We start from the raw sequence: 13,791 nt of genomic DNA, 5'->3' as shown, positions 1-13,791 counted from the left end.
CCCATGGGCCCAGGTAGGTGTCCCCTGGCTGTTCCAAGGGAATTTCATAGAGTAGTTAAGAGCATATAGGCTTTGGCATCAGAGAGACCTGACATTTTCCGGCTGGGGTTGGGGGTCCTTGGGCAAGTCAGCTCTCCTTTCTGAGCCTTAGTTTCTCTACCGATAGAATGGGGATAATAACAACTACCTTATGCGGTTATTTTGAGGGTCAAATGAGATAGTGCTCATCACCCCACCAATCTGCGGAGGACTCAGGACAGTGCTGAGCGATGCATTCCATGGTCTGAATACAGTCACTGCAGTAAGCAGCACACGACTGTCTCCAGGGCCGCCGCCTCCTCTCAATGGCTTTGGAAATACTACTATGGACTCAATATGTCTCCTCAACATTCATATGTTCAAGCCCTAACCCCACATGTGACTGTATTTGGAGATAAGGTCTTTAGGAGGTAATTAATGTTAAGGAAGGTCATAAGGGTAGGGCCCTAATCCAATAGGACTGTGGCCTTATAAGAAGAGCTCTCTTTCCTGGCTGGGTACAGTGGCTCATATCTGTAATCATGACAGTTTGGAAGGCTGAAGCAGGGGGATTACTTGAGCCCAGGAGTTCAAGACCAGCCTGGGCAACATAGCAAGGCCTTGTCTCTACATTAAAAAAAAAAAAAAATTAGCTGGGCATGGTGGTACATGCCTGTATTTCTAGCCAGGAGGCTGAGTGGGAGGATCGCTTGAGTCCAGGAGTTCAAAGCTGCAGTGAGCCGTGATCACACCACCACTGCACTCCTGGGTGGCCTCCAGCCTGGGTGACAGATCAAGACCCTGTTGCAAAAATAAATAAATCAAACCTCTTTCACCCTCTTTTTCCTCTTCCTCCACCGTGTGGGGACATATTGAGAAGGTGGCCATCTGCAAGCCAGGAACAGGTGCCCTCATCAGAACCTGACCATGCTGGCAACCTGATCTCAGACTCTCAGCCTGCAGAACTGTGACCAAATACACTTCCAGGGTTTAAGCCACCCAGTCTATGGCATTTTGTTATAGTAGCCCAAGCTGACTGAAACAAATAAATACCTTTATGCCTTCCTGCCACTTCTGGAGCCCCTCCCACTTAAGGAAAAGCACTGTGCCAGGGCCGGGAAGTGGGTGGGCAGAAGATCATTACACACATGGCAAGGAGAGCACAGGGCTCTGGGGTCCACCAACCCCCATCCTTCAAGCTGCAGCCTCAGGCAAACTCCCAGCCTTACTAAGCCTCCCTTTCTTCCTCTATAAAATGGGGGTACAAATAACTGTCTCTTAGGGCTGTTATAAAGATTCCTCCATTGATTCAGCAATTACTGAGTTGCCACTGTGTGCCAAGCACTGCTCTAGGTGTTGGAGATACAGTTGTGAACAAGACAGACAAAAATCCCTGTCTCCTTAGAGCTTACACTACTTGCACGTAGTGGGTGTCGGATGATGAATAAATGAGACATAGAGATGTCATGTGCCAGATGCTGATATATGCTATGGAGGAAAATAAAGCAGGTTAGGGGGAATTGGGAGTGGGCATGGGTCCATGTCAAAGAGGGTGGGCAGGGACAGCCTAGTTAAGAAGGTAATCTTTGAGGAGAGGTAAGGTGTTTCCAGCAGAGGAGCTGCAGGTGCAAACGCCCTGAGGCAGGAAGTGTGCCTAGCTCTCGAGGGAACTGCAAGGCTGCGGCAGTTGGGCCAGACTGCATAGGGCTCTATGGCTATGGTAATGACAATAATGATCAAGCTAACATTTATATAGTACTTTCCACATACCACACCTCATTCCAAGCAGTTACTGCTATTAATGCACTTAACGCCACTCACAATGATGCTATGAGAGAAATGCTCCCTGCATTTTACATGGTCAGAAATGAAGCAGAGAGGAGGCATGACTTGCTGAAGGTCACAGCACTAGTTGGTAGAGGCTGGCTTTTTCTCTGAGTAAGAGAGACAGCCACTGGAAGGCTTTGAGCAGGAGTGACCTGGCTTACATTGCAAAAGTCTCATCCCTGCTGTGTTGAGGGCAGATTGTCAGGGTAAAGGCAGGGAGATTCATTAGGGGATATTGCCACATATCGTTAGGGGGCAAGAGAGGATCCAGTGGATGGAGGCATGTAAAGTCCTCAGCACTTGCCTGGCATACAGAAAGTGTTCCCTAATGTCATATCCCTTCTTCTCCTCGTGCTTCTGAAGGACAGCATAGAGAGGGGCAGGGGAAGGAAGGTGGATGTTCAGGGTAGTCTTTGCTCTGTGAGGGCCAGAGTTCAGTAGGGATTGTGAAGGGCCCACACATCACACATGCCACACCCGGCCTGGCTGCAGCTGTCCCCAGAATGGCTTGGGTGGAGATGGGGGTCAAGGGAGGGGAGCTAGCATGGACCTGGAGGAGGAGGACAATGGCCTGGCAGGCAGGAATGAGTTCGGCCCAATGGAGGGCTCACCTGGCAAGCATATTTCTAGGACCCAAAGATCTGGCCTTGCTTATAAACCTGTCTCAGTGACAGCCCTGCTATTTTAGTTGCCCCTTCTCAGCATCTTCTCAACAGGCAGGGACTCAGAACACCAGTGCCCTGCACAGAGGAACACTTCCTCTTCCCACCCCTTATTCCAAAGTCCCCTTGTTCCCTGACACTCTCATTCTGACTGCAAGCCAGGGGCCACGTCTTCCCAGGCCCTACGCAGTTGGTCTGGCTAGAGACGGCCCAAGGGCGAGAGATGGCTGCCCTTTCTGCAGCTGTTCTCATGCATTGGCTTCTGTGCTAAGGGTTCCACATGTATCTGATCCACGTCACAATTGTGGACGGTTGGGCATTTTATTCTCATTTCACAGATGAGGAAACTGAGGCTTAGAGGCAAAATAGTGTATGCAAAGCCATACTCCTAGGGCAGAGGTGGAACTGGGATTGGAATCCATGGACAATAGTCCCTACACCTACTTCCCACAGCCATTGCCTAAGGAGCTGCTCCATCCAGCTCCTGACCAGGAAACAGATGGGCCAAAGGCTGTAAGTTTCAAGGTTGGGGTAGCCAGTGTTAGAGCTCTGCCACTGACTGGCAATGTGACTGGGGCAAGTTACCTAATATATTTAGGCCTCAGTTCCCCACCGTGCAACTTGAGGATAATAATAATAATACCTGTATCTCATAGAGCTGTCAGGATAATGTTCCCCTAAAGACTTAGAACATGGTGGTAAATATTTAATAAATGATTACTTTTATGATTAAAATTATTATTTATTATGATTGGGTTCAGACTCAGTAATAATAAGCTGCACTCTCCCCTGACCTCCTTTTCCATTTGTGCTCACAAGGCTGCTACTGGAGGGAGCTCTTGGCTCCAGCCCAGCTGGCCAGATCCCTGACCTCCCAACACATGGCTTATCCCTGCATATGCTGCTTCCCCCTGCCCCCTGTGTGAAGCCCATCCCTCCTTCCAGACCCAACATCAATCCTGGGAGAAGCTTTGCCCATCAGCTCTGGCCCTTTTCTGTCCCCATGTGTTGGGGTGAAGCCCAGAGCATTGGGTGAGGTACGGGGCTTGTGTCAACGCTGGCTGTCTCTCTCTCCCATCATAAAGAATAGTATTTTCATTTCCAGATTAAAGAGCATTCGCAGGGTGCCAGGACACTCACCTTGCTAAGAGAGTGGCCAGGGAGAGCCTAGTTAAGAAGGTAATCTTTGAGGAGAGGTAAGGTGTTTCTGGCAGAGGAGCTGCAAGTGCAAAGGCCCTGATGCTAAGTGTTTTATTGACTTTATCTTATTTAAATTTCTCATAACAACTCTAAGAGAAGTTAAATAATATGTCCCAGATCACACAACTCGGAATGGCGGAGCTAGGATAGTTGTAAACGTGCTTGTTTTTTCTATTTCACTAGTGAGGAAACTGAGGCACAGAGGTTTCTCTAGTGAAATAGGAAACTATTTCACTAGAGAGGAAACTGAGGCATAGAGATTAAGCGACTAGTAAGTGGCAAACTCAGAACACGGTTATCTCTGCTGACAAAGCCCAAGTTCTCACCTGCTGTGCTCTGTGATGCCTGGTCCTCCTCATTTCCTCATTACATGTGACTGGAATTGTTTCTCTTCCTAGAGCTTATCTCTGCTATCTCTGCAGAGTGACTGCAAGCTGCTGGTCAGCTCAGGTCAGAAAGCATGACTGATTCCCCTGGTACACCAAGCTACTATGCTGGGCCCTGGAGCTTGATGATTTGCTGACCTCAGGGAGCTGATAATCAAAAGCAGGAGAAAGAGTGCAGAAACCAACATACTTTTAAAAATAGCTAATATTGGCCGGGTGTGGTGGCTCACGCCTGTAATCCCAGTACTTTGTGGGACCAAGGCAGAAGGATCATTTCAACCCAGGAGTCCATACCAGCCTGGGCAACACAGGGAGACTGTCTCAACAGAAAATTAAAAAATTAGCTGGGTATGGTAGCTCGTGCCTGTGGTCCTAGCTACTTGGGAGGCTGAGGTAGAAGTATTGCTTGAGACCAGGAGGTCGACGCTACAGTGAGCTGTGATCATGCCACTACCCTCCAGCCTGCGCCACAAAGCCAGACCCTGTCTCAAAAGACCCTAAAAAACAAAAACAAAACACCTAATGTTTATCAAGCTCCTCCTTTGTGCTAGGTGCTAAACACTGTTCTAGTAACAGCATTGTGCTAACTCATTCAACTCCTCACACGAGGTAGGTGAGGAAACTGGGGCATAGAGAAATTAAATAATGCCCCAGATCACATAGCTGGGAATGGGGGAGCTAGGATAGTTGTAAAGCATCAAGAGGATACACCGCAACATTGTAAAGCTCCAGGGTAGGCTTTAACTTTGTAACATACCAGGGAAGTACTCTGCAACATCGTAGCATACCACAGTACACTGTAACTTCACAACACACCAGGAGAGTAGACTGCAACGTTGTAATGTGCCACAATATATTGCAACATTGTAAGTTTATATTAGGTATAAGAAGAGTGAAGACCGGGAGGAATCAATGGTTTAGGGGTCCAGCCAAGGGAGCTCCCCAAGATGTGACAACTAAGCAGGGCTTTGAAGAATGAATAGGAGTATCTTGGGAATTTGGAAGGAAATGGAAGTGGGAGAGATCCATTCCAGACAGAGGGGAACAGCATAGGCAAAGAATAGTGTGTTCAAAGTTATAAAAATATCTCTGGTATTATTGGCAGAAAGTGCAAAGGGTGGGCAGTGGTGCAGGGGAGGTGCGGTAAGGAGTGAGTTAAGGTCAGAGAGCAGGGACAGAGCGGGGCAGAGTGAGTAGTCCTTGTGAAGACGCTGGACTTCTTCCTGCAGACAAGGGGAGCTGCCAGCAAGTTTCAAACAGGGCACTTGTAAGGTCATATTGTAGTTTTAGCCATGGGGAAGTCCACAACCAGGCAAAGGGAAAATTAAATTTATTGGGAGGTACAAATCAGCAAGGCTCATCGAAATGTTAAACAAGGGCAGGGTGAGCAGGGACTGGGATGACACGAAGACCAGGACTCTAGCTTGGGTCACAGAGTGGCACAGGTGCCATCCAATATGAATTAGGGAACCCAAGAAGGGTTTTCTCAAGCTTTAGCTTTGTCCCCATCTTCTGCCCCCCTCCCCAGTGCTCTGAATGCAACAAGGGCTCAACCAGAGCTTGATGGTCACCACTGCCTCATGATAAGCCCATCTGGAGCCAAGGAAAATGTTATCTAGAACCACAGGTATCTTCTATGTTGGGCAGGTCCTGTTAAACAAAGGCCTATCCAGTCTCTGTCCACTCGGGTGAGCTCCCTAATGTTTGGAGATGCGAATGCCATTGAGTTTAGGAGTAGGAGCTAGAAAGGGCTTTGCTTAACAGAGTGAAAGAAATTTGAATTTGGGGAAAATCCTGTAGGACAACAGGGAGGAGGAGTGATGGCAGAGTGCAGAGGAGAGAGGATCCTGGGAGGATCCAAGAGTCCAGAGAGAGAGTGATGTCACCATCTCTGGTGACAGCGAAGTGGGGTGCCTGCCAGGGACCTAACGCTCAATTTGAAGATGTTTGCAATTCTGTAATTTAAATACCTCCTCTGCCCTCCTCTCTGCCACAGCTTCCCTTCAGGATAGGCTGCTAGACTCATAAATACCTGCTGTGTTTATGCAGCAGTGTGGAAGGCTGGAAAACTGAGGAATAAAAGCTGAGTTCCACCTCTGGTTGTGCAACAAGGACCGTGTACATTGGTCAGCAAATTAATCCATCAACAAAGAAACTAGTTTACAGCCTCTTAGGGATTAACAGAAACCTTGGTACAGATTTTAGACTTCCTTTAGATATGGGATTTGGTCTTGGGACCAAATTTATCTCACTCTCAAGAGAGCAGCAAGAGCCCAGTGGATGTGTGAGTTACACATGAGTTACATTTCCCAGGAAGGCGAACATCCAGCCTGGCTTCCCCCTCTTCCCCAGGCACCAACTTCCAGAATAGGCCCAGCAGCCAGTCTCTCTCCTCTCCGAGCCTCCTGGATACTGAGAATGGCTATGTAGGGGGTGGAGGTGGAGAAGGACTGCCCTCAGAAGTGTCCTTTTCAGAACTGGCAGAAGGAAGGTAGAAATGACACAACCCCAGTATGTGTCCCTTGTGTCCATTCTGGATGGCCTGGTGTGTTCAGGAAATGCTCATCCTGGCCTGTGCTTCTCATCTGGCATCCAGTCTAAGATGGCAGAACAGCAGGAATTCTATCTGTGAAATGCATGAGTCATGACACATTAGAGTTCAGAGAGATTATCAAGTCCAAGGGGGCTCAAAAACTTAGTCCCCCTGGAACAAGTATTCCAACAACAGTAAGACAACCATAATGTGTAAAACAGGAGTCCTCAACCCCTGGGCCCTGGACCAGTACCAGTCCATGGCCTGTTAGGAACTGGGCCACACAGCAGAAGATGAGCAGGTGAAGCTTCATCTGTTTTTACAGCTTCTCCCCATGGCTGGCATTACTGCCTGAGCTCCGCCTCCTGTCAGATCAGCGGCAGCATTAGATTCTCATAGGAGCACCAACCCTTTTGTAAATTGTGCATGGCAAGGGATCTAGGATGCACAGTCATTATGAGAATCTAATGCCTGATGAAACCACCCCCACACCCACCCCTGTCCTTGGAAAAATTGTCTTCCATGAAACCAGTCATGGCACCTGGTGCCAAAAATGTTGGGGACTGCTGGTGTAAAACATATAACAGGTGGCTCATGCCTGTAAACCCAGCACTTTGGGAGGCCGAGGCGGGCAGATCACCTGAGGTCAGGAGTTTGAGAACAGCCTAGCCAACATGGTGAGACCCCATCTCTACTCAAAAATACAAAAATTAGCTGGGCATGGTGGTACATGCCTGTCATCCCAGCTAATCGGGAGGCTGAGGTATGAGAATTCCTTGAACCTGGGAGGCAGAGGTTGCAGTGAGCCAAGATCGCGACACTGCACTCCAGCCTTGGTGACAGAAGGAGACTCTCTCAAACAAACAAACAAAAAATATATATAACAGCGCAGAGGTATTGCTTGAAGTGGGTGGGGAGTCTTGGAGCTGTACCCCTGTTCCCCATTCCCTTGTGGTAGACTCAAGGCATCTCTGGGGTCATCTGTGGCACACAGTTTGACCCATCCCATTCCCACTCTATAGATGAGACACTGCTGGCCAGTGGGTTGAAATGCCACAGCCTGGATCATGCAGCTGGTTACTGGCAGAGCTGGGGCTGGAACTTGGAGCACCTGCCTCTAAGCTTAGATTCACTTTCTTTTTTTTCCTTTTTTTTTTTTTTTTTTTTTTTTTTTTGAGATGGAGTATCACTCTGTGCCTCAGGCTGGAGTGCAGTGGCTCAATCTCTGCTCATTGCAACCTCCACCTCCTAGGTTCAAGCGATTCTCCTGCCTCAACCTCCTGAGTAGCTGGGATTACAGGCACCCACCACCATGCCTGGCTAATCTTTGTATTTTTAGTAGAGACAGGGTTTTGCCATGTTGGCCAGGCTGGTCTCCAACTCCTGACCTCAAGTGATCCACCCACCTTGGACTCCCAAAGTGCTGGAATTACCAGCCACCACACCCGGCCTTAGATTCACTTTCTACCATACCCACAGCTGCTCTCAGAAACAATTACTTTGTTATTTTTAAGTCTTGGGGACAAGGAAGCTGAACTCTCTGCAAGCTGGAGGTCTGACCCGTACACAGGTGAGACTCATTTTCAAATAGGACATCAACAGCCACGGAGGGCAGCTCCTCAGGGAGTGGGTGAGAAAGAAATGCCACTTGTTTGCACAATTAACTCACTTAACTTTGGCAGACCTGGTCTGGGTAAATAATCATACGACCCCAGTGAAGCCTGACCTGATGTGTATCATTTCATTTATGGCTGGGTGATCCAGAGAGTGTGCCCATCTCCCTAACCCAAGGATTCACTGTAACCTGGATGCTACCAGCACAGAAAGGGAAGAGGGTGATGGGTAGAGGAATCTGAGGAGACTGAGAAAAGGCACCTTCCCCCTGCCTCTGTGCCTCAGTTTCCTATCAGTGAGCTTGGGAGAACAGCTCTGGAACAAGGAGCCAGAGAGTGAAAAACACTATGAAATCTTCAGAATAAAGTAATTTGGTCACTTTTTTTTCTGGAGGCAGAGACACTGTTCCCCAAGTCCTTCTTCTTCATCAATGCTGAAAGAGCTCCTCTGCTCTGTCCCCTCCCCAACTTCCCACACACATTAGCAGAAGATCCCTGCCCCTCAACTGCCACCTGGTCACTGTTCCCCACACCTTATGTTCCCACTCTGGTAGAAGTTTGAAGAATAGAAGTTTATTTTTTAAAGGGGGTCCTGCAGGCACCCTCTACAGCGGAAATGTTACAACTCTGCTTGTGGGATACCTCACACAGCCAGCTGAGGGGAATGCCAGGGGTGCCAGAAAGTGAGATCAAACCCCAGGGTCACCAGGGTGAGGCTGAGCCTAGTGCCATGAAGCTGACATGATAGGCTCTTCTCTCTCCTCTGGGAAAGCTCGGCATTGATGTCACCTCTGGGAAGCAGTGCTGAGCACCAAAGTCAAAACCCTGGGCTCCAAATCCCTGTGGGAAGAAAGTCTCCTCAAGTCTTTTTGGCATGGTGACCCTCATCTGCACAGATAATCTTTACACACTGTACAGGTTGTGGCCTGAGATTTAGGACACATGGCCACTGTCTCCATGGCTCCACTGGCACCAGGTGGACACCATGAATCTTAGCTCCCTAAGTCAGGGACCCACCAATGCTCTGCAAGAGTAAACTGCGGAGCTCGGTTCAGGACATACTGGCTACCTTGCCCCTGGGGAGGAGAAGGGGTGAGGAGGATTATAGATGCTCCTGTTGCAGGAAGGAAGTGGGTGGGTCCTCCTCCTGAGGGGTTCCGGCCTTGGGAGGTGTTCAGCAGGGATTTGGGAGGTGGAATAGAACGCTGGAAAAAGCATTCAATCTCAGGAAAGAATTAGCCTAGGCCAAGCCCTCACAGCATGACACTGGCTGAGGCAGAGACCTCCCACCCCCTTCCTCTTTGTCTTGGCACTGCCCAGGTCTTTGCACTTCCATCTCCACTCACAGACCAAGGTGAGGACACAGTCAACAGCCTTCCCTTCTAGACATCTCTCCCAGATTATCTGATCTCTGCTAATTAATGCTTTTGATTCCCTTCCCCTTTTGTTGCCCCCAGGAAATAAGTTGACCCTTCAGCTCAAGGGCACCTTCCCACCCCAGGCAGGCAGGGCTGCTTGGACGGTGGAAGCTGGAGGCACAGGTCCTAAGACAGACCCTGAGCGGAAAAGGTTTTACAGAACCCAGCTGGCCACAGGAAGTTCTCTCCAGCCTGTTCTTTACTAATGCAGTGCTGAGCCTTTCCAGGCCCCCTCCCCTTAACTGCTCCAGCCAGGGCATTGATCGCCCTAATGGCAAGGCTCTGCGGTGGCGGCCCTCAGCTGCTCTGTCCCCAAGTCTTCCTGTGGCTGCTAATTAGCTGAGCCCACAGACTCTACTTTACAAATGGGAAGCTGGGGCCCAGGGGGCCCTGATGGGAAGTGAGAGGGGGCTGAGCTGAGCATCTTTCTCCCCCACACCCAGGCCCTCTCTGGCTGGCTCTGTCACTGACCCAAGACTAAATATAGCGTGTGTGTGTGTGTGTGTGTGTGTGTGTGTGTGTGTGTGTGTGTGTGTGTGTGTGTGTGTTGTGTATTCCCAGAACTGAGAACACAGAGGCCTAGAATGGGCAGGTGGGATGTTAGTTCTTTCTTGAGCCCCAGGTAGTCTTTGCACAGTGGCAGCTCCGGAATTCCTACAAAGGAAGGGAACCCAGGTAACAATCTCCTTGGAAGGAGGCTAAAGGGCTTGACTTTTAGCTGTATTAGCAGAGCATACATACTGCTCAGACTCTGATTGCATCGTTTCGGGTGGCTTTGGGGACCACGGTAGTGGATGGAGTAGAAGATGGAGTCTCTGGGTGGGGGACGCTAAACCTCTCCAAGCCTCCTTGGCACTACCATTGTGCTTTTAGTTGGGGGCCTATGCCCTGTACTCCTGACACTTCCTAGCCCTGGAATCAACTGTGGGTGCAGAGACCAGGTTCCCAATGTACCTGCAGTGGTGAAGGGGAGGACCAGGGGACATACCCTGGGGGTCACAAGCACCTAGCATTTTCTAGGGATGCTGTCAGGTGAAAATGTCTGGCAAGAGAAGTCTTGGTTGACAGAACCCAGAACAGCAGCCAGACCCAATACAAAAGAAAGATTAACTATCTGGAGCTGCTGAGGCAGAAGAAAGGTGGGTGGTGGGGGGAGATATTCTGCTAATTGTGCTTGAATCTACACACAGCCTTTCCACCCCAGCTCTCCTGGCCCTGGGGGCTGCAGCTCACATAGCACAATACTGGAAGCTCCCCAAATACACTCCATGTTGCTCCAAGCCTTCATTTAGGGGGTCAGAGATAAGCTCAACTTTGGAGGAACTCAAGAAGCCTGTATCCCATTAAATCCCAGAGAGAAACCTGTCAGAAGCAACAAAACAATATGAAACCAGAGATGTAAAATGTGAGCTACTGTCCACAGCTCCATTTGTTCTGCGGTCTTATAGAAACATTAAATTATTCAACAGAACAGAACATCAGCACCCACCACTACCAAATCCACATGATCTGTGGTCCTGGGAACATTGGAGGCCCCCTCTGCTCAGGGGCAGACTCATAGAGTGTGGGATGGGGAAGGGGCATCTGGGTACCCGTGGTTTCCTGGAAGGGTCACACCTCCGCGGAAGGGCTGGACAGGGTCTGCATTCTCCAGGCCATACCAGTAGTGAATCTCAGAACTGAAATTGACTGGAGAGTGAAAACTGTCCAGAAAATGGCACACAGCACCTGCAGCCAGTTGGGAGCTTCCTGCAAGTCCAGGGCTGTGAACTCCCTCTTCCCTCAATACCTCCCAGGCTAATTTGTAAGTGGAGAGTGGCTACCGATGTCCGCGGAGTCGCGTCTGAGTTGGGGACCAGGCAGCTGGGGCTGAAGGATGGTTGGGACTACCCTGTCTCTCTCCACCACTCCTTTCAGAGGATCATCCTTGGCAGAACCAATCAATCCCCTCCCTCACTCCAGCTGCCTCCCTCCTTTCCAGCTCCTCCGCCTGAAGCACTGGAATCTCTCTTCCCTGTGCTCACTTTTAAAAAAATTATTTCAAGGGACAGTTGGAGGGGTTGCCAAGGTCACTTCCCCATGGACAAGTACCCTTCCTGGCCCTTCCTCCCTCCTTAGCCTGAGCCTTTCAGAAGGGCCAGGTCCCTCTCCGTCTAAGGGTGGGTGGTTGGCGGGAGGAAGACACTCAGGCCCGGTCCTCGCGGCCTGGGTTAGGGGTTGTGAAGACGATGGAATTGACAGTGGGGGTCCCGGGGTGGGGGGCATCTTTGGCTAGAGATGGAGTTTCTCCCTCCCCTCGGTCTGGCCTGATCTGACCTAGCTGGGATCCCACCCCGACCACGGTCTCTTCTGCCCACACCCAACATTCCCACTCGAGGGTCAAGTTCATTCCATAGAGAATTTGCCACCGCCCCAGGGCAGGGGCCCCATCCCCATTCTCCTGGCCCAGACTATGGTCCACATTTTCCTGCGGGAGCCAGTGTAGAGTGAAACGGGGTGACGCCAAGGTCACACAGGAAAGCAGAGGCACGACGGCGACTGGAGGGGGTGGGAGGGGTAACGAGGCCCAGGCTCTCTCCCCGGCGGTCTCCTCGGGACGCGGGGGCGCACTCACCGCCGGGACCACTTGGCCGACGGCCTGCCGAAAGGCCTCTTCCACAGCACGCCGTAGAGCTGCACTTTGGTGCTAATGTCCAGGGCGTCCGAGTCAGCCTGCTCCAGGGACGGCGAGGGCGACACCGAGTTGGACTTGGACGTGAACATCCTGCCTCAGCGGGGCTGTGCCCGGCCCGGACCCCACCTCCCCGGGGTCGGCAGGGACGCGGGGCGAGAGGCGAGGGCGGAGCCGTCGGAGAGCGTCCCAGCGAGCAGAGAAGCAGAGCGGCCCGGCCCGGAGCTGCAGCATCAAAGCGCGCTGGGCACTGGACGCGGCACCAAGGGGTCTCAGGGCGCGTAGCCGGCGGCTTGGGCTGCGGATTGCAGAGAGCCGGGCGGGAACTCCGCGGGGAGGGTGGCTCAGCCTCGGGCCGGCAGCATCTCCTCCCCTCCCGCCCTAGCCGCCCCCCTCCCCCGGCGACAGCCCCAATTCTGGTGGCCCCGATTGGCTGGGAGTGGCAGGTGAGCCGGCGGGAGGCCGGCCTCGGGCGCCAATCAGGGCGGGCGCCGGCTGGAGGGCCGGGCTCCGTGCGTCCGGAAGGTCCCTGCGGGTCGCAGGGCCCGGGGACTTGGCCGCAGCGCGTCCCCGTCCCCGCCCCGCGCGCCCAACATCACCCCGGGGTCCCTCTCGGCGAGCAGCGCCGACATCGAGACGAGGGCCACGTCCGCTTTGCGATGGGGTTGGAGGCACTCCTGCAGACACCTGCTCGCCTCGGGGTGGAGGAGAGGACTGAGCTAGGGCGTGGGGTCACACACTCCGGCCTGGAATTCCACCGCAATTCCTACCGCTCCGTGAACTGCGGCAGTCTGGCTTTTCTCCCCAGTGAAGTGGCGATGCCTGATGCCCCGGGCAGGCGGGTGGCCAGGTAGGACTTCAGGACTCCCAAAGTGCCCGCACGGGGAGGGGCTCCATCAAGGTTGGGTGCCCCCCAACCCTTCCCCCTCAGGTGGGTTTCACTGTGCTCCGCCGCCGCCGCCTAGCGCGCATCGGATCGGATTTCTCTTCCTGGAACCTGACCGTGTCTGTGTCGGCATTTGGCACTCAACGCCAGTCTGGAGCTATCCGTGCAGTGTGTGTCCGTGATTTATCTGCGCGCCTGGCCCGCGCTCCCTGGGACCAGCTGTTCCATCCGCTTCCGCTCCTTTCGGAGTTGGCGTTTGGGGTGACCGGCTCATTTTCAGGCCAGGGAGACGCCGGCCGGGCCCCAGGGGACCGCTTCCTCCCGGCAGGTGGAAATGCTAGGCTGGCACAGCTGCCTGCCCCGCGCCACCGGCCAGGCGTGGAGACCGCGCAGTGAGCGGCCGCCCGCCAGACCACGTCGCAGTCGCGCTTTTCCAGGACGAGGAGCCAAGGACGGCTCTGGAAGTCGGATTGCAACAGAAGTTTGCAAATGGTTAGCCCGAGAGCCAGATCCACATTGCTTTATGAATTTGCCCCGAGTTTTTAAATTGAGGTATACTTCATGGTAAAATGCACAG

General features: G+C 52.1%; 1 protein-coding gene across 1 annotated transcript in view; it reads right to left on the bottom strand.

Annotated features, from left to right (window-relative positions):
* PLEKHD1 (pleckstrin homology and coiled-coil domain containing D1) overlaps nt 1-12,685 on the bottom strand; it is a 46,510-nt gene extending 33,825 nt beyond the window's left edge. Inside the window, exon 1 of the mRNA XM_004055364.5 lies at nt 12,272-12,685. Coding sequence (XP_004055412.1) covers nt 12,272-12,420 — 149 coding nt within the window. The 5' untranslated portion in view covers nt 12,421-12,685. The remainder of the gene's footprint in view (nt 1-12,271) is intronic.
* Nucleotides 12,686-13,791: the final 1,106 nt, after the last annotated feature.

Source organism: Gorilla gorilla, chromosome 15 (assembly GCF_029281585.2).
Source record: "Gorilla gorilla gorilla isolate KB3781 chromosome 15, NHGRI_mGorGor1-v2.1_pri, whole genome shotgun sequence".
Lineage (NCBI taxonomy): Eukaryota > Metazoa > Chordata > Mammalia > Primates > Hominidae > Gorilla > Gorilla gorilla.
The sequence above is the reverse complement of the archived record's forward strand: the minus strand, read 5'-3'. Positions and strand labels throughout refer to the sequence as shown.